Source organism: Sciurus vulgaris, assembly GCF_902686455.1.
Source record: "Sciurus vulgaris genome assembly, chromosome: 10".
NCBI lineage: Eukaryota > Metazoa > Chordata > Mammalia > Rodentia > Sciuridae > Sciurus > Sciurus vulgaris.
Genome location: NC_136470.1, coordinates 72374243 through 72400799, shown reverse-complemented (window position 1 = coordinate 72400799; position 26557 = coordinate 72374243). Strand labels below are relative to the sequence as shown.

At 39.4% G+C, this 26557-nt stretch overlaps 1 protein-coding gene across 1 annotated transcript; it reads right to left on the bottom strand.

Moving 5' to 3' along the window:
• Positions 1-7738: 7738 nt before the first annotated feature.
• CSTA (cystatin A) lies at positions 7739-19428 on the bottom strand. The gene is made up of 3 exons (XM_079155370.1): positions 19229-19428; positions 11639-11740; positions 7739-7967 (listed from the first exon to the last, which is right to left on the bottom strand). The coding sequence occupies exons 1-3, from the start codon at positions 19292-19294 to the stop codon at positions 7839-7841; spliced, it is 297 nt and encodes a 98-aa protein (XP_079011496.1). The 5' UTR covers positions 19295-19428; the 3' UTR covers positions 7739-7838.
• Positions 19429-26557: the final 7129 nt, after the last annotated feature.

Below are 26557 nucleotides of genomic sequence, written 5' to 3'. Positions count from 1 at the left end.
CATATTTATTTGTTGGTTTTCCAAGTTGTCCTTTATTTAAAAAAAGGGTCATTTTATAAACTATACTAGCCAGTGAAGCTTTCTCTTAGTATCTGTTTTTATGGGGGGTGGTGCTGATACAGGGGATTGAACTCAGGGGCACTCGACCACTGAGCCACATCTCCAGCTGTATTTTGTATTTTATTTAGAGACAGGGCCTCACTGAGTTGCTTAGCACCTTGCTCAGTTGCTGAGTCTGACTTTGAACTCATGATCCTCCTGCCTGAGCCTTCTGTGCCACTAGGATTGCAGGCGTGCACCATCACGCCCAACTCTTTGTATCTTAATTTATCAGATGTAAAAACTAACACTGGGTAGAATTTTTTTCCTGGACAGTTTTTCCATGGACACTGAAAAAGAAAGCGGTAAAACACATTGAGAAAAGGGAAAGGTAGGGCTGGGGAGATAGCTCAGTTGGTAGAGTGCTTGCCTTGCATGCACAAGGCCCTGGGTTCAATCCCCAGCACTGCAAAAAAGAAAAGGCAAAGGTAGGGAAGGATTTGTGTAATATTTAATGAATTAGTAAATGTATTCTGCTGTAATTGCAGAATTTTGATTATTGAAGAAAAACATTGGCTCTGGGGATGTATAGTTCAATAGTCAAGTAGATCACTGGCCCAGCATGTGTGTTGGGTCTATCTCCAATGCCTCCAAAAGAAAAGAAAAATACTTTCTGGTACAGGATGATTGCATTGGCTTTGTATTGCTATTTAACAATTTGCCATAGGCTTAGCTGATAATATCACACCTATTTCTTGTCTCACAGACAGACTTGGCTGGACTGGGTTCTTTGCTTAAGGTCTCACAAAGCTGAAATCAAGCTAAGAGCTAGGTTGGCTCTTGTCTGGAGTCTGGGAAAAGAATTTACTTCCAACTTCATTGAGTTTATAGGCAGAATTCAGATCCTTGAGTTGTATATCTGGAGTTCCCATTTCCTTACTGGCTGTCAGGCACCACTCAGCTACTTAAAGCCACCTACATTTCTCCGAACAACTGCTCTTTTCAATTTGGCAACAGTGCATTAAATCCTCGTACTGTGACTTGGGCTTCCTTTTCAGTTATAAGCCAGATAAACTTCTTTTAAAGGCCGTATGTAATTGGATTGGCCTACTGTGATCCTGCTTTTAATTACCTCAGTCCATTCATTACGATTTATTATATCTGCAATTATATCTGCAAATCATTTTTGCCTTGTAATATAACAGTCAAAGATGTGATGTCTCATAGCGTGAGGGATTAGGGGGGGAAATTTTAGGCAGCCAGTTTAAGATTCTGCTTGTCACAATGATCTAAACCCAAGCCACCTGGTTCTGGCCTGTTAGATTGATCATCTGGGTCTCTGGTAGGTCTGTGTCTTTAATATGTTGCACTTTATCAGATTATGCACTTGAGAAGAAACAATAAAGTGCTCACTGTTAGCACAAAATTCCAATCATGGACTTGTGTCTCAGTGTGTAGGGGGAACTAATGAACAAGACTATGTTTGTGTAGACTATAGTGTTCTCAACAAGATAAATTCCCTAAAGGTCTGCAGTGAAAAAAAATTTCTATAAGGTTAATGTGTCATCAATTTTGGTGAATGAATTGAAAGGCTGTGAATGCAAGAATGAAAAGACAAAGATCTAGCCAGTTGCAATGGTGCATGCCTGTGATCCCAGCAACTTGGGAAGCAGAGGTAGAAGGATCAAGTCAGAGCCAGTCTTGGCAACTTAGTGATGCCCTAAGCAACTTAGTAAGACCCCTGCCTTTAAATAAAACATTAAAAGGGCTGGAGCTGTTGTTCAGTGGTTAAGCACCTCAGGGTTCAATCTCTGGTTCCAAAAAAATAAATATTCCTGATGCTGGTCCTCAAGAGAGAATTTAGATCCTTGGGAAGGACTCTAAATGGCCTTTCCAGAATTACAGATCTTTTCTCCAAAATACCACTTAGGTAACCCAATTACATTTGGCAGGGTGCCTGATTCATCCCAGGTAACAGACTTCATGACAAATGTGCGATTACGGGAGCATGGAGCACAACAGTATGAATGAATAGGCTGAGTTTCCAATGAATGGCATTTAAAGCCTCAAACATGAAGAAAAAATGGTACATTGTTCTCCAAGGTTGATTTGCTTGCTGAAACAGTGTCTTGTGTAATTACTGCCTTACAATGAGTCGATCTGCTTTTGTTGTTCAAAGAATAGGATTTAGATACACATGCACACATAAGAATCAAAATGTGCAAAAGTTCAGAGATAATTTGGCTTTTCCTTGGCAGAACAGAAGATAGCCATACGAAGAAACAGAGCATTGCAAATTTTTAAAAATATTTGGTGTTCAGCGTATTCTAGATGCTATTAAACACTATTATTATGCCATTGAATAAGATGTTAAAATACCTGTTCTGAAAGGGCTTACACTTGGTGAGGGTAGACAGTAGTAAAGATTTAAGTTATATAGTGTGGTGTGATGTGATAAAAGTTCTATGTAAAAAATAAATAGATCTGAGCCAAGAGGAGTGGTGCATGCATATAATCCCAGGAATCTGGGAGGCCAAGGCAGGAGGATTGCAAGTTCAAGGCCAGCCTGAGCAATTTAGTGAGACCTTTTCTCAAAGAGGGCTAGGAAAGTAGCTCAGTGGTGAAGCCCTTGCCTAGCATGTGTGAAACCCTGGGTTCAATTCTCAATACTTAAAAAGAAAAGAAAAAGAAAAAGATCTGGAAGTTAGGGGTGTGGGTGAAGAGTGGGTTGCAAATGACTGTTTTTAGCTGACTGGAGAACATAATGCTCTTGTCTTTGAAAAGACAATTTAAAGATTGAAATGTGCCTAATAAGTGCAGGGAGTTTTTCTAATAAGTCATACTCTTAAAAGTTGTGCTGCAAAGGTATCAGTTCTCAAATGGAGTGATAAGGTACTAATGCTACTGCAGTAATATAATGCCCTACATGTTCATAAATAACTTGTAAACTGTAGATGAATCAACTGTGTAATCCTGTTTTAAATGAAAAATGAGTATTCTTCCCAGAGTTAGGTGATCTAATCAAACATGTTAGAGATTACTAAGATTATTTGTTATTTCTGTGTTAGTCTTCTAAAATACCTTTGATTAATTTGGTTGACCCTTAAAAAATTCTATTATTGAGCATAGACATGGAAAAATAAGGAAAATGCAAAGTGATTACTTCAGCATTTCCAGTGCAAAACTTATTTTATCCCACAGAATTATGTTGAGGAGGAAGTCTAAAATGTAATAAAAAGTTCAAGAAAAAATAGCTGCCAGTCTCTTAATGAAGTGGCCAGCTGAGGGCACCCCTGTAAAGGGAGAGGACTTGGCCAAGGTGAATTTGTGCAATTCCTGATGCATTAAGGAGGAAGAGCTGATCCATTGGTACTTGAAAATAATTGCTATAGGCTGAATAATTTTTTCACTTCAGCATAAAATCAGTGCTATTAAATTGTTGGTTTATCTCTTTCCTCTGGTTTGTGAAAGCTGGCACTGTGGTTCTCAGCAGTTGGAATGGATGAGACAGCAAATTTCCTACTCCATATACATCCCACCCCACCCCCCACTTCCCAATAGAATCCTGATTTTGTTTAGGTTAACAGTGTGCCCAGTTTCCTTTGCAGCTCCAGGTAATGACAAGACGGTTCTGATCAATACAGAAAACTGTTGGGATATTTCTGAGAAACTTTTAGAGTACTAAAGGCATTGTCCTCTCCTTATTACCTCCACCTTCCTTATAGAAACAAAGTATCCATAAAACAATGGGAAAGCAATTAACAAAATAACAGTAGTAAATCATTAACTATCAATGTGGCTAGATTATATTCTCCAGTAAAAAGAATGAATGAATAGATTAAAAAAATCAATACCCAAATATAATCTGCCTACAAGATACTTGCTTCACTTTTAAGCACACATACAGACTGAAAGTGAAAGGGTGGAAAAGGTATTCCATGCAAATGGAAACCAAAGGAGAGCAGAGGTAGCAATACTTACAACAGACAAAAAAGACTTTAAGGTAAAAAATGGTAAAGGGGACAAAGAAGGACATAATGATAGAGGGGTAAATGGATAAAGAAGATATACCAATCATACATGCATTCAATAACAAAGTGCTTAAATTTATAAAACAAATATTAAAGGATCTGAAGGAAGAGACAGATTGAAGTACTGCACCACTTTCAATATTGGGGAAATCATTCAGACAGAAAATCAATAAGGAAATATTGGTCTTAATGCTCTAGACCAAATGAACCTAACACACATCCAGAACACCCCATCCAACAGCACCAGGGCATGCCCTCTTCTGCAGCACACATGGGGCATTCTTCAGGATGCAGCCTACATCTGACCACAAAACATCTCAGCAAATTTAAGATCAATAACCTGTCAAGTATCTTTTTAAACCAGGAGAGTATGAAACTAGAAATCAAAAATAGGAGGAATTTCAGGAGATTCACAAATGACAATTTAGCAATGCGTTCCTGAACAAACAATAGTCAATTAAGAAATTAAAAGGGAAGTAAGAAAATAATTGAGCCAATCAAAAGGGGAAAAACAATATACTAAAGCTTGTGGGATGAAGCAAAAGCTTTTTTTTTTTTTTTTTTAGAGATCAAATCCAGGGTCTTACTCATGCCAAACAGGAGTTCTTCTACTAAGTTACACCCCTAACCACTAGCAAAAGCAGTATGTGTGTGTGTGTGTGTGTGGTGTGTGTGTGTGTACTGGGGATTGAACTTAGGGGTACTCTACTACTGAGTTATATCCCAGCCCTTTTTAAGTTTTTATTTTGAGACATGATCTCGCTAAGTTGCAGATGTTGGCTTTGAACTTGTGATCCTCCTGTCTCAGCCCCAAGTTGCTGGGATTACAGGTGTGAGACACTGTACCTGGCAAAAGCTAGTTTTTGAGAAGATCGAAAATTGACAGACCTTTAGCTAGACTGCCCAAGGGGGGAAAAAAAACTCAATTAAAAAAATTCACAAATGAAAACAGGAACATTACAACTAATACCACAGGGAAAAAAAAAAAAAAAGAATTGTAAAAGATGACCCTGAACAAGTATATGCCAGAAAATTTTGGATACCCTAGAAGAAATGGATAAATTCCTAGGTTCATACATACAACCTACCAAGACTGAATTGTGAGGAAACAGAAAATCTTAACAGAGTAATAGAAGACCGAGAAGACTTACTCAGTAATAAATTCTCCCATGAAAGAAAAATTCCAGACTTGGTGATTTCACTGCTGAATCATATCAAACAATTGAAGATCAAATAACAATTCTCCACAAACTTTTCCAAAAAACTGAAGTGGAGAGAAAACTTAACAGACTTTTTTTTTTTTTTTTTAAGTGAGACATTCATTGATACCAAAGTCAGACAAGCACATTACAAGAAAAGAACACTACAGGCTGGGCCTAAGCCAGCTAGTGTGAGGCTTGGAGCTGAAAGGACCAGGCTGTGTGGTGGGAGTGGTGTGGACTATCCACACCCAGGACCTGCACCAGCTCCATTTTCTGCAGCTGTTAAAGGAGTAGCACTTTAGTAGCTGGGGAGCTGGAGCGAAGCTTGATAAATAAATAGTTGTACACTGTGTGGCTGTTTTTTGAAAAACAAAACAAAGTAAAACAAATAAAAAAATAGGTCTACCATTTGATTAGTTCCACTTCTGGAATTGCCCATATTCATTGCAGCACTATCCACCATAATAGGTTATGGAATCAACCTAAGTGCCCATTAATGAATGAATGGCAAAAAAAAAAAAAAAAAAATGTGGTATATACACACAATGGAATGCTATTCACAAGGGACAGCAGGGATGGAATAGGGGGACATTGTGCTAAGTGAAATAAGACAAACACAGAAACACAAATATTGCATGCCTTCAGATTCCAGAACAACTGAACTCCTACAAACAGAGAGTAGAATAGTGGCTACCTGAAGCTGGGGGTTGGCAGGAATGGGGAAAGGATAAACAAAGGGTACAAAGTCTCGGTTTTATAAGAGGAATAAGTTTGATTTGGGGTGTTTAAAAACAAATTTAATCACGGCATGTTGAATAGAGCAAACAATTGAGTACTGCGTGTGTTAATATCACTGAAAGAGTAGATCTCAAGTGTTATCACAAAACACATCAAATGTTTGAGGGGATGGATGAGTTAATTGGTTGGATGTAATCATTCCACACTGTATTGAGAAATCATAACACTTTGTACTGAATGTATATATGTATATATGCAACTATACTTTTCAATAGATAATAAAAATTATGAAAATGTATTATTCACTATGTTTACAGAATGAAATACGTATTATTCCATTAAATAAAAAAGGACTAAAATATTGTTATATGCTAAAACATGTATGAATCTTGAAAACATCGTGCTAAATGAAAGATGCTAATTACTAGCTACAAAAGACCGTATATGATATGACTCTGTATACATGAAGTGTCTAGAATAGGTAGCTCTAGACAGAAAAGAAAATTAGTAGTTGCTTAGGAGTGATGGAGCAGGAAGCAGAAGAGAATGGGGAGGTGATAGTTAGAAGGTAAGGGTTTCTTTCTGAGGCAATTAAAATGTTCTAAAACTGATGGTGACGTTTGTACACACTTGGGCACATTCTAAAAACCACCAAATTGTACACTTAAATGGGTGAATTATATGGTATGTAAATTATCTCAAATGTTATAAAAAAGAGAAGTGGCAATTAAATGGAATATATGGTTTTGGACTGGATCTTTTGTAATAAAGGACATCATCAGGACAACTGGGGAAATTTGAATGGGGTCGGGACTGGACATCAGCAGAACATCAGTGTTAATTTCCTGATTGTAATGGTTGCATTTTACCAATGTAGGAGAATATCCTTTTTGAGGGATGTGCACATCCTTATTTGTACTAGTGAGGACTAGTATTAATAACAGAGAATCACTGTAGGTAACTGACTGTCCAACATCTGGGGAAAAAAAGGTTTATTGCAGTTTTTCTGTACATTTAAGACTGCTTCAAAATAAAAATGTTTTGTGAACTACCTGATTTAATTTTAAAATATGAGGGTGGAGATGGAATGTTGGGTTCTCAGTAACCACAAAGAAGAGGGAGGCTGAGTATTGGAAGCCCAGCATCCAGTCTGCTGATGGTGGGGGTGGGGGTAGCACCATTCTTTAGCCAATTGTGTTAGGTCTGACCCCCCACCCCATGTCTAATAACAATTTTTTTTTATTTTAGAAAAGTATTAAAAAACCTATCAAGAAGAAAATAAAAGACTATTACATTACTTTGGAATAAATGCTGTCAATAGTTAAGAATAATTCCTCCAGGAGCATAATATTTCTATAATAAAAATTCTTTAAAGAGAAACCATGTAAAAGGTTTAAAAAAGTTATATCATCAAAACACTAAATAGCAGCCAAAACAAATTGTGGTACCTGTATTAGTATCAGACTTCAGAATAAGGTCTATAACCAGAGATAGAATGGAATATTTCATAATGATAAGGGGGAAGTTCGTTGGAAGACCATAATAGCACCAAATGCCCATATGCCTTAGTAATCCTTAGACTGGAGGTAGTACTGAGGCCCATTTCTTTTGAGATTTCTAACTGATGTTAATTTGCACAGAATTTCTACCCTAAAGTAATAACAGCTGATTTTGAGAAAGAAGAGGTCACTTATATTTAATACAACAAATGAGTAAAAATTGAAGAAATAATGTATTGAAAAGTAATGCTTCTTTATTGATGGTGATATTGGTTGTTATCATTAATCAGTAGCCAGTAGAAGGAATCAGACACTTTTGGAACATCCTGCTAAAAGCCGGTCAGCTCGTCATCCTTGCTTTTGTCAGTCTGGTAACCAGTAAGTACCAACTCCTCATTTTGTCCAGGAAGGCCTTTGAATATTTTCAAGTGAATATAACTATCATCACCTACTCGTATCTGAAAGGTATAAGACAAAAAAGGAAAAGGAGATTTATTCATACGAATCTACATCAACAGAAAAAAGTTATGGGTCTAGGAAGAACTCACTGCCATATGCCTTTCTGGAACAGTCTAGACCTGGGCCAGTGTTCCTACACTCAGTTTCCATGAATCCCTCATCATATTTTATGAGAGAAAGGGCAGGCTGATGGTGTGGTAAGAAGAAGCATATGTCCTAGATTCATTTAATTGTGTTTTTTTAATCATAATCTGGGTACAAATAACAACCAAGAGAAGCTTTTTTCCCCCCAAAGATGCACAGAGCAGAAATATGCGACAGCCTATATTTTTGGTGATCCTTTTTTTTTTTTTTTTTTTACTTGTAAATTAGGACACTTTGTTTGCCACGTTATTTGATAAGAGAGAAGAAAATGAGAATTGCTGTAAAAATTTTGGTTGTATGCTTTCCATACCTCTACTGTATTAGAACCTACTTTTATAAATACCCACTGTGTTTTAGGACTGAGCAGGGGCAAGGTGGCCAGCCTCCCTTGTAAAGAGAAGGGATCCTGAAGTCATAGTATGAAGGTTGAGATGGTAGTTTGGGCATAAATCCAGGACCTGGAAAACCACAGGAAGAATTTCCACTTTGTTTCTTGTTTGGGACAATAAAAATTTTGTCTTAGATGGTATCTATTGTGCTCTGCTGTCCCTTCCTATCTTAATTTTAACAAATGCCATTCGTCAAACTTTATTATGATACTATAAGATGGTGATGAGCATTTTATACACCTGATTATATTTACTTCTTATTACAGACCTGAAGGTGGAATAATATCGATTTTACAGATGCAGAAACAGATAAAGAGATTATTATTATTCTCTATAAATCTCTCATGATGTAAATGGCAGAACCCAAATTCAAACTCAGTTTCATTAGATTCCAACATCTATGTTCTTTTGACTGTACAGGGTAAAAGCGCTTATTTTATGTTTAGAACAGGGCATTGGCCTCTGCAAACATTATTAGAGACAGCACGGCCAGGGCTCTGGGTCTCAGTCATGGCTCTGCTTTTACAGTTCTATGACCTCGGTTAGTTACTTCACTTAACCAGGGTTCAATCTTCTCATCAATAAATAGAATAGAAGTGGCTAATACTTTCCCGTAGATTGTATTAAAAATGAGTTAGGACACGCCCCACTCTTGGAACAGTGCTTGGCACAGTGTAAGCACGCAGAAGTCATTATCCCCATTGTTCAGGTTAGGGCTTTAGGCTCAGAAGACAGCCTTTGATCACAGGTTTTGGTTCGCAGAATGAGTGGAATAAAGGTTCAAACCCAGGATGAACTGACACCAGAGGCTGTGGTCCTTCCATTCTATCACCCTGCCTCTTGATAGGAAGGTGGGACATTGAGAGATGGTGAGGTCACTGGCAAGATCTTAAATCTAGAGAGTGGCTCAGCTTGAAGGAATCCACAGCCACACTGCAGGAAGTAAGGAGGGAACTCTGGATAGGACAGGGTAGCGAGTGGTCAGGGAAGAAACTTTCAAGATCATTTTCTGATGAACTTTTAAAGGAATGCATAAGGGAGTAACTATGTGATATTTATGCATTAGTATTAATCCTAAATTATTAAAGTGATCCCAGTTTTGATGGAAAGATTCCTATCTTTGAACAAAAGAACTTTTAACTGGAAAACTTTCTTTTCTAGCTGTGAAGAAAGGCTGAGAAATGACAAAATGATGACATTGCTTTTGAGGATACAGCAGCGTCTCATTCACATGTGTCTTCCCTGGGCCCAGTATTTACCAGGAGCCCAAATATGGTAGCACTGAACTGATTCACCTAGATAACCCAGTATTGTAACCCACCCTTCCTTCCTTCCTTCCTTCCTTCCTTCCTTCCTTCCTTCCTTCCTTCCTTCCTTCCTTCCTTCCTTCCTTCCTTCCTTCCTTCCTTCCTTCCTCCTCCTCCTCCTCCTCCTCCTCCTCCTCCTCCTCCTCCTCCTCCTCCTCCTTCTTCTTTTAATGTACCAGGAATTGGACCCTGGGGTGCTTAACCACTGAGCCCATTTTTTATTTTGAGACAGGGCCTTGCTTAATTACTGAGACTGGCTTTGAACTTGCTATCCTCCTGCCTCAGCCTCCTGATCTGCTGGGATTATAGGTATGCACCATGGCACCTGGCTCATAACTTTCTTATGCTAAGCTGACTAGTTCCACTTATTGTATTTTGTGTGCTGAAAACATTAATTTTTAATATCTTGAGTAGTTATTTGTTAAAGAGAAATAAACCATACTGTGTCCTGGTCAAATGGTTAAGTAAAGAATAAGTAAATACACTTGAATGTCTGTTGTTATGATTACAGTGCTGGGGACTGAACTCATAGCCTCATGAGTACTAGACAAGTGATCTGTCACTGAACTACACCAGCACTGTTATTCTTTTTAAAATCAGAATTGTTATCTTTTTTTTTGGGGGGGGGGGCGGTGCTGGGGCTCAAACCTAGGGCCTTGTGCTTGTAAGGCAAGCATTCTACCAACTGAGCTATCTCCCCAGCCCCTGAAATTGTTATCTTTTTAATATATAAGAATAAGAATGGCTCCCACATCCATGATTGACTTGTTGAACTGGTTCCCTTTTGGTAACATCAAAAGAATTTTTAGCTGGGGTGTGATGGTACACACCTGTAATCCCAGTGGCTTGGGTGGCTGAAGCAAGATGATAGCAAGTTCAAAGGCAGCCTCAGCAACTTAGTGAGGCCCTAAGTAACTTAACGAGACTTGGTCTCTAAATAAAAATAAAAAGGGCTGGAGATGTGGCTCAGTAGTTAAGTGCCCCTGGGTTCAATCCCTGGTACCAATAGTAATGATAATAATAATAATAATAATAATAATAATAATAATAATAATAATGATAATAATAGTTTCTTTCATTAGAATTGAGTCAATGCATCACTTAACGGTTTGATATAGCTATAAAATCAATTTAAAAAATATTTTAAATATACCACTGCTTAAAACTATACCTAGAGTGCCACAAGTTTGATCTACTTGAGTTGCAAAAATAATATTTAAATTATATTAATTAAAATACTTAGTTGAGGGTAAAAGTGGTGTGCAGTCTTTTCCTAGATAATGGTTCAAGCCATTTTAAAGATCCATTTAATATGGACATACAAAATCATAAAGCTCTGAGGAACATAGGCTTTAAGACACCATCTGGTCTGGCCCCAGGCCCTCAAGCCCTCCCACCATACACGTAAAGCAACCAGGGCCGCAGAACAAGTGTGCCCTGAACTGCTGTGAAATATTTTCCTATATAAGTTCTAGAAATTAAGTTAAGATTGATGTGATCCTACAATACGTATAATCAGAAAAATGAGAGATTACACTCCATTTATGTACGATCTATCAAAATATACAAATGCATTCTACTGTCACATACAACTAATTAGAACAAATAAAATATATTTTTTAAAAAAAGCTAAATTCATGAGGAAAAAATGTAGTGTAATGCAGCACCATTTGCTGGATTTGAGAGTCTATCACTTGTAAGGTATCGGTGGTAGGCATCTTCATTTCGGATAGTCAGAAGGAATAAAGTGTATGGTAGGGGAGCAAGAAACACCACAGCAAATAAGAAATATGATATCTTTGAATGCTAAAGTGGACATCCAACTCTAACCTTAATGTAGTAATTTATTCCAGCCACTACTTGAGTTTTGTATTCTACAGCTTCAAATTGTTCGTAAGTCCTATTTGTTTTTTCTTCAAGCTGTGGTTTGACCTTAAAAAGAGAAAAAAAGGAAACAAATTAGAAAATATATATTGAACTCTATTTATGTGATTTAAAATTCTGGGAACCTCATACTCTTAACAGTCCTCAGCGATGACAGTGAGATCTGTGAGCTGTTTCCCATATTTCAACAGAAAACATTCATATGTAAGATTACATGAATTAAGCTGGGGACCATCGGGCATGCCTGCAATTCCAGTGACTTAGAGGCTGAGGCAGGAGGATCACAAGTTTGAGGACAGCCTGGGCAACTTAGCAAGGCCCTGTCTCAAAATAAAAATTAAAAAGTATCAAAAATAAAAATTACATGTATCAAAATGTCAAACTTTGTTGGTTTAGGCTGAATTAACATCAAATCAATGTGATAATTCAATATAGCAACATTTTGACTGGTAAAGCTCCAGCAGTTATATATGCCTTTGATTAATTAAGAAAAAGAGTGGTAATTATTATTTATTTGTAAAAAAATGTTTTGAAACAATTTCACACTTTAGAGTTGTGAAAATAACATACTGAATTCCTTTATAGTATTTAATGTCCCCTAATGTTACCATCTTACATATCTATAATATAATCATCAAAACCAGGAAATCAACATGATATGATACTATTAAGGCATCTATAAACCTCATTAGAATTTTGCCAGTTGTCCCCAAAATGTCCCTTTTCTGGTCCAGGATCCTAAACTACATTTAGTCATCACGTCTCCCTCATCTCTTCCATCCTTTTGTCTTTTTTGCTCCTGATCTTGACACTTTTGAAGAATACCTGAACAATTGCTTTGCAGAATGTCCCTGGATTTGGGTTTGCCTGACCTTCTCTCAGTTAGTATGCTACATCTTTCCGTAAGGATGGCACAGGTTAACGTGCTCCTCATGTATCCCAGGAAGAGCTGCATGTTTCCGTGGTGCTGATGTTAATTTCCATCACTTAGGTTTTCTGCTTGTTTCTGCCACTGAAAAGTTACTATTTTCCCCTTTTGTAATTAATATAATTTTTTTGAGGAGACACATTCAACTGTCATATATATATATATATATATATATTTTTTTTTTTTTTTTGGGGTGCTGGGGATTGAACCCAGGGTCTTGTGCTTGCAAGGCAAGCACTTACCGACTGAGCTATCTCCCCAGTCCTTGTCCTATATTTTTCATTAGATTTTCATTCACCAATTTATCATGTGATGTTTCTCCCCAATAACAATTTTTACTGTGGTGTTTGCCAAATTATTATTTGATTTCTATCATTCTTTGTATATCTGTTAATTGGAATTCTACTATAAGGAAGACTGTCTCCCTTTTCCTATTCATTTATTTATTACTTCTATTAATGTGACTTGTGGGTGTTTATTTCGAAAGTTATAATTCATTACTACTTTTGTTGTTGTTGTTGTTATCGTCATTGTTGCTTCTCAACATGGCTCCAGCATTTCATGAGCACTTCCTTACTTTCTGACATGAGATGCTCTCCTAATGAGATGCTCTCCTAATGCATTTAATGTGCAGCCAGCTTTAGTCAAGTCTCCAGGGTATCTGAGGTTCTGCTGAGGCAGAACCTGTCTTTCCAATTAGTGGGCAGATGTTTTCAGTCCTTTCCTATTGGTGTCTTAGTTCACCCGGCAGAACAGTTTTTAAAGACGTAGACGTTTGCAGACTGAATTCTCTGACACTTTGGAAGGGCCATTCTGTGGACACTTTTCTCCCATAACCTTCAGAGTCAGTGGGAAGAAGGCGATTGCTTTGTTGAGTTGGAAAATTAAGTTCCAAAGTGGAGAAAGGGAGAGGACAGAGAGAGAACAAACCAAAATGGCAAGAGGCTGGGTGGGAAGACAGGAGGAGACCAGGGACAGATGGCAGAGAGAAGCTGACCTGGAAAAGGGGTTGCTGTCTTAGGCTCTTCTGGTGCTGACCCTTTTGAGCTGCCAAAGGAGGGATTAGGAACTGAGTCAGGAGCTGAGTTGGAAAGGGTTTATCTCTACACTGACTCCCAACAGGATTGATTTAACATCATTTTACAAGTAAGGAAGCTGGGAGGAAAGCCTGACTGCTGAAGGTTGAAAAATTTCAATCGCAGTTCTAGCTATTTTAAAGTCTTTGCCTGAAACCTAAATATCTGTTATGCAGTCCTGGTTTTCAGTCTTTTGGTCATTTTTTTTTTTCAGCTCGAATCATACTTTTTTATTTCTGTCTGTTCTATGAACCGATCCAAATTTGTGACCTTTTCATGGCATGTGTGCAGATCACAAGTGCAGAGTTTTCCATGACAGAGCTCATGCCAAGTGCTCTGGTGTATTTCCTTTGTGCCCTGGCACCTGTCATGTGGGTTGCCCCGGTTTCTGGTTTGCTGGATGTGTAACCTGCAGCCTCCCTCTCAACTTCCAGTAGAACAGATTTGCACTGTTCAGCGTTAGATGCTGTGGGTCTGGGTGATGAGATTTGAGCAGGGGGCTAGGGAAAGGGGCAAACTGGGGAGCTTATAAGTGAAGCTTTGAAATTCAGAAGGTGGCTTAGTGCTGAAAGAGCCCCAGGGTGGGCACTGGGGATGGAAGCCAGCTGTGAGTGGTGGTCAGGAACCTGCTACGGACAGGCCTTGTGCTGAATCCAGTTGGAGTTTCCCTTACTCAGCCTGCCATGTGCAGTAGTGGCCGAGAACCTGGAGGGAACAGTGTGGGTTTAGCACTTTGCCCCAAGTCAAAAGAAGGAGGCCATGAGGGAGAAGCGCCTGGTAAAACAGATTTACTCCAGAGTTGTTCAAGCTTTTCTTATTGTTGCAGAGCACAGATCTTGGAGGGTTGTCTGTTTTTTAGGATCTGAAGATGAAATCATGTGAAACCCAACATCCAGGCATTTTCCCTAATCTGTAATCATTCTTCAGAAACACTTGAACTATGCAGAGGATGGACAGAGATGAGAGTGGTGGCATGGAGAGACCGTGTGCTGGAAAATTTTACAAGTTCAGGAAGGAGAGTTTGGTAGTTATGTGAAAGGATGATGGGTCTTGTAGGGCGTGTCTGGTGCACATTTGTTATCTGATGTGTTCGGAAGAAAGGAGGAAGTATGAGGCAAGGCACCTGGATGAAGAACTGAAGTCACCTGGCCAAGAATGGAGGGACTGGCTGAAGAAAGGAGGACAGAGTCTCCTCTCAGAGGGATGGGTGTGATCCAGCTGGGGAAAGGTAAATTGGGGCATTGTCTCACCAGATGTCTGCAGTTTTCTAAGAAGGGAAGGAACTGATACATCCTGCTGGAGGGACCATGGGGGGACAGGAGGGATTGAGAAACTGAAGAAAGAGAAGGTAGTTTCTCAAAAATGAGGAACAAATTGGACTGAAGGAATGTTGTGGTCCCAGGGTCCTTATGTGGTTATTGGGTGTGAAGTCAGAGTTGGGATGGGTGAGTTTTCTGTGGTTCTCATCCTCCTTGAGCAGAGATCTCTGATCTTGGAAAAGAACCTGAGGAGGAGGTGGAGGCCATGGGAGTGATCTCTAATTGAAGGCTGGCATGCCAGGAGCTCACAGAGCCATGGAAATCAGGGGTGGAGGAGTGTACAAAACCACCTGTCATGGAAGAGTGACCAAGTGGGCCCCAGCATATTTCGATGGAGATGGGAGGATAAGTGCCTGGAGGATTCTGGTGTGGCTGAATGGCAGGTTCTCCGGGTGTGGGGTAGTGGGAAACATGACTGACTGATGAGGAGGCTGAGGTAGGAGAGGGGAACATAAATCTGTGATGGGTGAGTGAGAACCAGGAGGTGCTGAATTTCAGGGTGTGTCCAGGATGGTATGCAGATATGTTTGTGTGGTATTCTGGCACACAAAAATTATGTTTTGTGTGTTTGCCAGGAATGGTATTCAGCAGGCTAGTGACTTAAGGCATGTGTGGGGGTGTCATAGGCATGCATATTTGTATGTGTACTAATAGTCCTTATTTCCAAAAATAATTATTAAAATAACATATAAACATACTGAATTCTAATCCAGTAGTTATTTACATATGATTTAAGATAACAGATCAGCAATAATGATCTGGAGACTTCTGCTGTTGGGATTATCCATGTATTTGGTCCTTTATTACATATATCATGGCTTTCCATGGTTGAGTTCATGTATGGCTCTTTGTTTTATCATGTGTCTCTCTCACCTCCATCCCATTTTGTAAATTTTCCTGTGGCCAGGGACCACTTTATTCTCCTGCCTGTCAGAACAGTCCATGCAGTGCTGTCTACATAATCAGTGTCTTCTGAATGAGAAGATCGCAGTTGTTTTCCTTTATAACAACTTGTCTCCCAAAATAGAAAAGACAGACAGAGCAATGACTACTATCAACTAACAGAGAGACTTGGAAGAGAAGTCTTCTTCCCAGAATACTCTGACCAAGTTCTTTCAGCATCTCTCAGTACATGATCCATTCTGTCTCTGTTGTCTTGTCTTCTACCTTCAAATATGAACCCTCTCAGTTCTAACCGTTTGTCTGACTTTCTTTCTGACCTCATCCAACATCCCTCTTTCACTTAGCTGTCAGTTCCTGGCATGTGCAGTCCCCACTCATCTGTGACACTTTGCTCTCTCCTGTGATGTCCTTTCCTATTCTTCTTTCCCTCCTACCCCAGTGGGGTTCTTCCTTTACTTGGCATTCCACTAAGAAGCTCCCAGATAAGGAGAAAGGAATCTCAGAATCATCAACACTTCTAAGAGCTGAAAAAGCTTGCATTTTAACAGGTGATTTTAAAAATTGAAGAAACAAAACTACAAAGTAAATGGTAGGCAGTGGAGATGTTCCCTGGAACCTCCTCACATCACAGTAGGTGTGTGATGACCAGCACCTACCCACTAGCCTAGCCCTGCCGGGGGACACAACCAGTTCTAGAATCTTGGAGGAGTTGATTCAATTTCCTCACTATCAAGTACTTTCAATAGCCTCTGCCTCTTGGAGTTGTTTGCAGGGGAATAACTGTTGTAATGGATGTGAAAGTGCTTCCTAAACTACAATTTATTGACTTCTACCTTCCAACACTTATCTGGGAATTGTCCCTTAAGACTATCTCCTACAATGGGGAGCCGATGAGTGACAAGTGGGAGTTCAGCAGCTGAGGAGCTGCACCCCCACACAGTAATCATTCCCCTGAAGGTAATAAGGTAAGGAGGGTTGACAAGCAATCTCTATCATGTTCACTGGTCCAAAACCTATGGTTATGAAAAAGTACCTAATTGGCTAATGTTCTAGATATCTGGACTTCACCCACTGCACCGTTAGCTCCTGAGGGCAGGGGCCATATCTTACAGTCCTAATGTAGCTTCTGTAATATTTAGCACAATGCTAGACACCTAGGAGATAGTCAGGAAACACACATACCATGAATGCTTCATCCACGTGTGTTTCTCATAGTGACTTAAATGCGAGGCTGGAGCCTGCAGTGAGGAGGCTAGTCTGCCACACTCTTACTCCTCAGTGTGTTCCTGCACCCGCGAAACTTCTCCATGTGCTAACGCTGTGTGGAGGAAGGGGCTGCCAGTCAAAAATCTGGAGGGAGGCTAATTTCTTAATCAGGTGAGTCTTAGCCACTTTGAATCTTGGTTTCATCATCTGAAAATTGGACTTATTGCCCTCTCTACCTGCTCCAGGGTTATGAAGATCAAATGTGAGGTCCAATGGAGGTCAAGGTTTTTAAAACTACAAAGCACCTTTATGGGGTGACATAGCAGTGTTAATACCTACTTCCCATGATACCTCTGACAAAGTTGGAGCCTGAGGTAAACACACTTTTGAATTACTTTTATAATTAAGACGGTGCTCACAGATGCTCACAGTTGTTATAAATGCAAGGCATTCTAGTAGCTTCTTATTTAAAAAAAATTATTCTTGCCGAGCAAAGTGGTATACACTTGTAGTGCCAGCTACTCGAAAAGCAGAGGAAAGGAGGATCACTGGAGTCCCCAAGTCTGAGACTAGCCTAAGCAACACAGGAGGACCCCAACATACACACACACACAAACACACACACACAAAGTAAATTTAAAATAGTAATGAGTCTAACTAACTAAGGTGATAGACTTTTAAAAATCATTGAAATGCTCTGTATCTGCTATATTTCAAATTTCTATTGCTTCCTATCCCCTTACAACTCTGGTTCCTGGAGAGTCTCAGGGAGACTTGGGGGGCTCAGGGATGATTTCAGGCAAAAATTTGAAATAAACGATTATAGTGTCTTACCTATGCATATTTTTAATTTCAAGTCATTTTTATGCACATTATTTTGGTTTAGTCCTTACAGCTCTGAGGTTAGTGGGGCAGGAGACTTTTCCAAATGAAATTGAGAACTTTTATTTTGGCACCCTATTTTAAAAGCCTCATCTCCCAGGGATCTTGGAGGATAACATACACCTCTGTTCCTGTAGGCGGTGAGGCCAGGGATAGCAGCAGCAGCACCTGCAACCCTGGTAGGAATGCAGAATCTCAGGTCAACCCCAGACTTCTGAGTTAGAATCTGTGTTTTATCAAGACTCACAAGGACTTTTGGGCACATTCAAGTTTGAGGACACTGATGTGATACAGGGATTCAAATAAAAGTATTAATGACTCAGTATATTCTCCAAGAATAAGAAACTCTAATGTTAAGTAAGCAAACTTCTGAAAAAGAAATATTTAGCTCTAAAGAATGAGTGGTTGAATTCCAGGCCTCTGGAATTCAGGGCCCTAAAAATAAAGGATCTTGTTTCTATCACTTACATAGCAAGCCTATTTGATTGGCCAAATAATGTCATAGAATGATGATTCAGAGAGAAAAAACAAGAAGGATTAGAAAATGAGGCAATAAATTATAAACTTAGGTGAGAGCTAATTAAACACCACCTAAAATGTATCAACATGCTAAAATAATTTAGAGTTCTATTCTTACCATAATCAGTGTGGTGGTCCTGGAATCGCCATAGGCTATATTATTTCTCCCTAAATGAATCATCCTTTAACTCCTAAATGACTACAGCACTATTTGGACAGATGCGAAGGAAGTCTGTAACTGACTTTGTTTACAATACTGTTCTTCATTCAACCCATTTAAAAACGATCTCCCTGAAGTGCATTCAAAGTCCGGTTCATCCAATGGTTAACGACCTTAGACTTTTATTACTCGTTGTTCTCACAGAGATTAAAAAAATTCACAGTAACCGAATTAGTAATCTTAAAACCATTCATTTAAGTAAAAGCCTTAGAGAGATGATCCGAAACAAATTGTTCTACAAATGGGTAAAGGAGGCTCTGACAAGTAACAGTGACTTGGTCGAGGTCACTCTTGCAGTGTTGGGATTATTCCAGGTTTTGTCTGAAAGGCTCAGTGTTCCATTTTTAGCTGCAGGAAAGCTTGGACAAAGCCCCATTTCCCCCAATGCTCTGGTTTTCATGTTCTCCCACCCCGCCTAACACAGGGCCAAAAGATGAACTGAGATTTTGGATCCAACTTTTTCCTGAAATGGCACCAACTCACCTCATTAGCAATCTCCTGGATTTCTGGAGTGGCGGGTTTGGCCTCAGTCAAGCCTCCAGGTATCATTTTGGCTAGTTGGGAGTCGGCTGGCAGGTTGCTGGAACCAAAGTGCTCAGGTAAGTGGGGAGACAAGTTTTAACAGGGTTGTCTACAAGCTCCGCCTACGGAATGTATTAATTTCCACAAAGAGCAAAGAGGCGCGGGAAAATGAGCTCGCCGGAGGAGAGTCTTCTTGCTTCTTTGAGAGGATCTGCTGAGTGGAACTGGGAAGGATGGTGGGGGACCAGCGTGGGCGTGCTCGGGAGTCAGCAAGCCTCAGACTTGCGTCGCCGTGTTCTCGGTGCTGGTGATTTCACCCCCTTGCGCCTCCTGCAATACAACATGCGAAACCACCGTCTCTGGATGTTTTTAAACCTCCAATAGAACGTTTTATACATACATTTTAAAAAATGTTTTTTAGATGTCGATAGACCTTTACCTTTATTTTATTCTCTTATTTATATGTGGTGCTGAGAATCAAGCCCAGTGCCTCACACATGCTAGCCAGGCGCTCTACCAATGAGCCACAACCCCAGTCATTCATATATATATATATATATATATATATATTTTTTTTTTTTTTTTTAAGGAATACTTTCAAATAACGTCAAGGCTGATTGTTCTCAATGTACTTGAATTTGTGAAAATGATAAAAGGATCTGTATGGAAGATTTCATCTGGATATGTTTACTTCACTTTTAATTTCTAGGAATGGTGATTCAAATACAGGAAAGCAACAAGAATAAAATAACAAACACGTAAATTTCTATTACTCAGAACTAAAGATTTTAAACATTTTGTCTTTACTTCATGTCCTATTTTTCTTTTTGTAGTTTTTTTTTTTTTTTTTTTTTTTTTTTGTAGTTGTTTTGAAGAAAAAAAAAAATTACCCCCACCCCAACCTTGCCCTCCACAGAGATAAGTTATTGTGGGTTTGGTATCTTTCTAGCCCATTTTCATGCTTTTACTTGGTGTTTTAAAATTAATTTATTGTTATTATTATTGGTACCAGGGATTGAACCCAGGAGCACTTAACCACAGAGCCACATCCCCAGTCCTTTCTATATTTTATTTAGAGACAGGGTCTCAGTAAGTTGCTTAGGGCCTTGCTAAGTTGCTGAGGCTGGCTTTGAACTCTCTATCCTCCTGCCTCAGCCTCCCAAGCTGCTGGGATTACAGACACTGTGCCTGGCCTATTTTAAAAATTTAACTTAAGTTGTATGCTAACCATATTTTTTTACGTTTTGCTCTACGTGTTTTGTAGTCTCTCCATGTGGAGGTGTAGATAGATCAGTCCAGTTCCCTTCAAATCTGCTGCTCTCTGCTGTATCTATTATTCTATGTGACTGCTCTATGGTATTTCATAGGGCATGTATTCATTCTCCTATTAAGATTTCAGCTGTTACTGTTACTTCACCCTTATAAAGAACGTTGCATTACCTTCCTTTGTACATGTGTGAGGGTTTCTCCAGGCAACTTATCCAGGAACAAAGTTGCTGTTGTGGTGTGAATATTTATTCATATCATTTTATTCTGTTTCAGGACCATGTAATAAATAGGAACCAAAGAGTTTACAGTATAAGGAATTTTTTACCCATTCGATTCCTCAGTCACCCTTCTTTCCAGAGACAACTGCTGGCACCAGCTTCTTGTATATTCTTTACAGCTATCGTCACACATGAAAATAAGTAAATAAACAACTACACATACATACACGTGCATGTACACAGATGCATGTATATGTGTATAAATTGTTCTTTTACACAAATGAGGTACTACACTCTTTGCTTTTACCCTAACAATGTATTTTGGAGATTGTGCTATATCATTATACAGAGAGGTGTTTGATTATTTATAATGGTGTTTGGCAAATGCTTGGAGAGGGATAAATGTTTTACTGGAAAAATCTAAGGGGTGTTAGGGGTGACTCTCCATCACATGCCTTCACCCTGCAGATTGAGGAGAACAGCAAAGGTGATGACAAGGTGCTCCTTCATGAAGCCACAAGTCCTCTGAAGACTATGGCCCAGGTTTCGCAGGCCACAGACTCTGGTCACAGACAATCCCAGACAGCCTCCACGTGTAGGTTCTATTCATCTTCCTGTGGCCTTCCCAAGTCAAGTCCTCTCAGATGCAGCCCCCTGTTTTCAAGGCCACAGCCCATTTTTACTTCCTTGCTCACCTAGTCTAGGCCCTCCTTATAGCTCCTCCCTGGTTGAAGGGGACAGGGTTAGCTGCGAGTCTTTTCCCTTTCTAGGCTTGATGCCCTTTGTTTCTCAGCTCTTCTCTCTTGATTCTCTATAATTTCTTTCAGAAATAAAACCTTCCCCAAAGCAAATATTACTTTGTCTATGCGTTTCTACTATAATAGCCCTAATTCTCCAGTGGTGTGGATGACTCCAACAAACAGGGGAAGAGTCGCACACAAGGAAGTGCAGAAAAGCACAATAATTGAAACAGTCACGGATTAAATAAACATTTATTTTTAAAGTACCTTTAAGATTGCTCTTTGGATTTTCTGTTTTCAGCATGTCTTTATGGAGATGGTATGGAGCTAGACATCCTCATGTGTTCCGTAGTTCTTGTCTGTGGTCTTATCTTCAGTGGGAGTTCCCTTTTATGGGAGCTTTATCCTTTGTGGGCTGAGTTGCTAGACTTCCCCTTAGGGTGGCTGCCTGTGTGCAGCCCTAGGAGGTAAAAGCTCTTATGTTACTACTGACTGAGGAGTTTTGAACCATGAGGATAGTGAGAATTGGGGCTTTTCTCTAGCTTGTGGGATAGGCCTGGGGCTCTGGACTTCCCCAGCTAACTGTGCTGCCCCCGTTGTCAGGGGTGGATGTGTGGATACACTCATGCACAACCCATCATTCTCACTCCTGGAGAATGGAGATGTGTCCACACGAAGACTTGTGTACAAATGTTCATTCATAGTTGTGTTATTCCTAACAACTCTGAACTGAAAATGTGACTGGTGAATGGCAAAAATCAATCAAGTGTGGCATATTCATAGCATAAAATACTGTTTAACAATAAAAAGTAACACAATAGCAACACATTCAATAATAAATGGGAACCTCAAAAACAAATCGATGTGAGGTACAAGTCAAACAAAATAGACTATGGACTATATTATTCCATTTATGTGAAAGCCTGGAAGATGCAAAATCATAGCGACAAAAAGGAGATCAGAGGTCGCTTGAGGCTGGGGGAGAGGGAAGGAAAGGACTGCAGAGGGGCATAAGGAAGTGCTTTAGGAAGATGCAGCTGCTCCGTGTCTGGACTGCAGTCAGGGTGACGCGACAGCATACCTTTACCTGAATTCATCAGCTGGGCACTTAAAACGGGTAGACTTTACTGTATGTAAGTTACACCACCCCAAAACTGGAATAAAACGGTGCTACCATTTGAACACTTTTATGTGTGTGTTGGCCTTGCTTTATATACTGCTTCCTTTAATGTGTTTCTTTAGGGTCTTAACTGCTGCTGAATGCACATGCTCAATGACATATGACCTTAAACATACTTAGGAAAGCCCCATCTGAAGTGTGTGCTCGAGGGGGAGGACATAGGTACTCTGCCTGGCACTCCACGTGGTGAAGAAGGAAAGCAGGAGGTGAGGTTGCTTGAGGCTTGGTCACTGAGAATAGGTGAAAGGTGTTTACACATTAGTTGTTGGGTCATAGTGGCCTCTAAAGGTTGGAGCTGCACAGAAACCATTTATGACTTAGGAAGATACAACTGAGAGCAATGTGCAGGCTGGTGTGTTAATGAAAAATACTGACTTTTTTCTCCTACCATCCTCCCAACACTCAGCACACTTCTGGCCACCAAACTGTGTGGGACACACCAACAATGCTCCAGTAGACCCTCATGGGTGTCCTATCATTCAATTTGATTCTGACATTAACCAGAGTTAGGGTCTGATTCCACAGGTTAAGGGCACAATCCCCCAAGGTTGTCCCTCACTTCAGATGCCAATCATATGACCCAGGTCATGACAAATACTTTGGGTCTACCAACTATAAATCAAAGTTTCCATGACCCCCACCTTGGGTTCAACCATTTTCTAAGACTCAGAGAAACACATTGGTCAGCTTATTATTTAATAAGGGATATGATGAAGGATACAGATAAGCAGCCACATTAGAGTGAATCCTGTAGAGCTCCTGAATGTGGGAGCTTCTGTCCCTGTGTAATTGGGGTACACCACCCTCTCACCACGTGGATGTTTCCCAATCCAGAAGCTCTTCAGACTCCATAGTTCAGGGATTTTTTATGGAGGCTTCATCACACAGACAATTGATTGCTGACTGAACCTCCAGCCCTCTCCCTTCCCATAGGATAGGGTGTGTGGTGGAGCTGAAAGTTGCATTGACAGTAACTTGGCAGTGCATTGTTTTTTTACCCAAATTGGCATGACATTTTTTACATTTTTATTAAAAATTTCATTGTCAAATGCCTTGTTTGTGTACCCTTCAACAATACTGGGAAAAGATTTCCTTGAACTATAGTGCAAAATAGTTTCAAGTGATGGGATAAAAAGAGGAATATTTTATCCACCTGTTTTATGACCTATTTTTTGCCACCCTAAAAATCTGCTCAAAGCTGACTTAGATCCTTTTAGTTGGAAGGTCTCTTAAGAGCCATCTAGCTCACCCCTCTTAAACCCCAGGGAAGCTGAAGGACATTTGTCCACATGGGTCTGCAAACTACAAGAGAGATGGGGCCATTCTCCATCACCTCTTTCTCATAGGGAACACTTGTGCTCAGCATTCCGAGGCAGTGAAGGACAATAGTAGTGTGGCTTAATCTGGTCAACATTTGGATAGAATTTCCTTTGTAAGTTGATGAGATACTATTAGTTTTATTTTATTTTGAGAGGGACAAATCTTATTTTAAAACTGTTATGTGAATCACCATCTTGTTTCTTTAAAATTTTGAAACAACGGTATACACTAACAAAGAAGATATTATAGTAGCCCAGCCCACTCCATTCTTTTGGGGTATAGTAGTGATTATAAAACAGAACATGGGGGTCTTTTCTTAAAATTCTCAGTATGTGTACACTTTCTGGTTCCTAAGTTCAAATACTAAAAAATTTAAACAGTATTGTAACCAAATATTTTGATCACCAACTTTTCTTTTAAAGTAGTCCTTTCGTCCCTTAGTCTACAATTTCCCTGGGTTTGACATATTAAATATTCTCAAAGATGATATACATATACTTTTTTTGAAAACTGATTCTCATGAATTAAAGTAGCTGAGTTCCTTGTGTTTGTCCCACTTACTAAAGTACCTGGCACAAAATGCACCAAAACCTAGAGCAGCAGTTCTATGTAAATGTTCATGAGTTTGTATTGTTAATATAATTGTTGATGTAATGTACAAAGCTGCACCCCCAACCTTTCCAGTGCAGCCATTTTCCCCGCCTCCCAACTACTGTCAGTCTGTGAACATCCTAGCTAGCTATTGGTTCATCAGTCAGCTTGCAAGTATCCTTCTCTGTCATTGGTCCCCTGTTAGCCCAGTGGAATTCAACCGCCATCTTTTCTCTCTTGCTTTTCTCTCCTCCTGACTCTTTCTTTCTCCTCCTCGCTTTCCACTCTCTCTAGCTTGCGCCTTTTCTCTTTCCTTTCTCTTTTCCTCTCATTTTCTGTCTTACCCTGCAGGGAGACACTCTGTTTGCTTAATAAACTCCCTTATGTGATTTCCCGTGTCAGGCATGGTTTCCGTGGGATCCCTTACAGTTGATCTACTCGTAATTTATGCAATACTGTATGTAGAGATTGAGTTATCAATTAAAAAATGTGGCCTCTAAAAAAAAAAGAATTTAATCCAAGTTTTTCAAATATAATGTGGAAATCAGAAATCACAGGCCTTGATATTTCATTGGTCTTGTAGAAATTTAATCGTTAATAATATTGTATAAAAAGTCTTATAAAATAAAATATACTGCAGTGGCATTACCATATCAGTAAAGATGAGGAAGTTGAGAAGGTTGGAGAACATTAATGTACCAATAAGCTTTGGAGCACAAAGGACAAAAGGCAACGCCATGTAGATGAAGGTCTTGTTTAATTTGAATCTGTTCCATCTTATTATGTTGTTGAAAGTAACTTAAATTTTTGTCTTTTTGCTTTACTAAGAAATACAAGAGTGTGATGGCACACGCCTGTAATCCCAGTGATTTGGGAGACTAACCCAGGAGGATTGCAAGTTTGAGGTCATTGTGGGCAGTTTAGGGAGACACTGTTTCAAAATTTTTTTTAAAAGGTGGGGGTGGTCTGAGGTGTAGCTCAGTGATAGAGCCTCCCCAGTTTAATCCTCAGTACCACAAAAAAAAAAAAAAAAAGAAAGAAAGAAAGAAAGAAAGAAAAATAATAAAGAACGAAGAGAGAGAAAGAAAAGAAAATCTTTCCCTAATAGTTTAATAGTTAGATGTTGATTACTGTAAAATAATATACTTTTTTCCAATTATGGTCTAGGGCAGAAACCTTTTGTATTACATCTTTAGTAATTTTTTTCTGAGAAGAAATGAGCTTTCTTGATAAAATACTTATTTTTTGATAAAATACTTTGCTTGATAAATATTTTAGTGACTGGGAGCCTAATTATTTTCTCACAAAATAATTTTCTCAGAGTTATTTCCTATTAAAATTCTGATTCATTTGAACTTCCTGAATTTCCTACACCACTTATGGGTGCAGCAAATTATTATTGCTTTAGTGAAATGTTTATTATTACAAAATGTAAAATTATGTATTCAACTGTGGAATTCTAATAGCTGCTGACTTAAAATGGTTAGTTCTTATAAATTTCTTTGCTAATGTTAGGGCTTAGGAAATGATATCTCAGGGCTGGGGATATAGCTCAGTGTTAGAGCACTTGCTTAGCATACTTGAGGCCCTGAGTTTGGTCTACCAAAAAAAGAAAATAATACCCCAAGTACAGTGCTTTTGGCATGCTGAATACTTTGAATGAAAAGCATTGGAAGCTTCTCAGAAACAACGTTTTTTGTGACCTTCTCTTGCCCTTCTTTCCCCTGCTTCTCCCCCAAAGCAGGCCATGGAAAATGAAAAAATTTCTCTTCCTCAGGGTGGATCACAGACACCAGAAGCTCTTTCCCCTGAAGACATTCACAAAGCCTGGAAACATTACTCTAACCTCCCTCTGCCTTTCTGTGTAAGAACTGGCCTTAAAGAAACTCTGATCTACCTTACCTGATAGTAGTAGATCACAAGGCCCTCATTCCAGAAGGGGTCCGGCCTGAGACCAGGGAGGAGGACTGCC

Coding starts and splice junctions, on each gene's coding strand:
- CSTA (XM_079155370.1), bottom strand. CDS start 19,294: ATGATACCTGGAGGCTTGACTGAGGCCAAACCCGCCACTCCAGAAATC. Junction 11,741..19,228: donor TCCAGGAGATTGCTAATGAG/GTGAGTTGGTGC, acceptor TCTCTTTTTAAG/GTCAAACCACAGCTTGAAGA. Junction 7,968..11,638: donor GAATAAATTACTACATTAAG/GTTAGAGTTGGA, acceptor TATACCTTTCAG/ATACGAGTAGGTGATGATAG.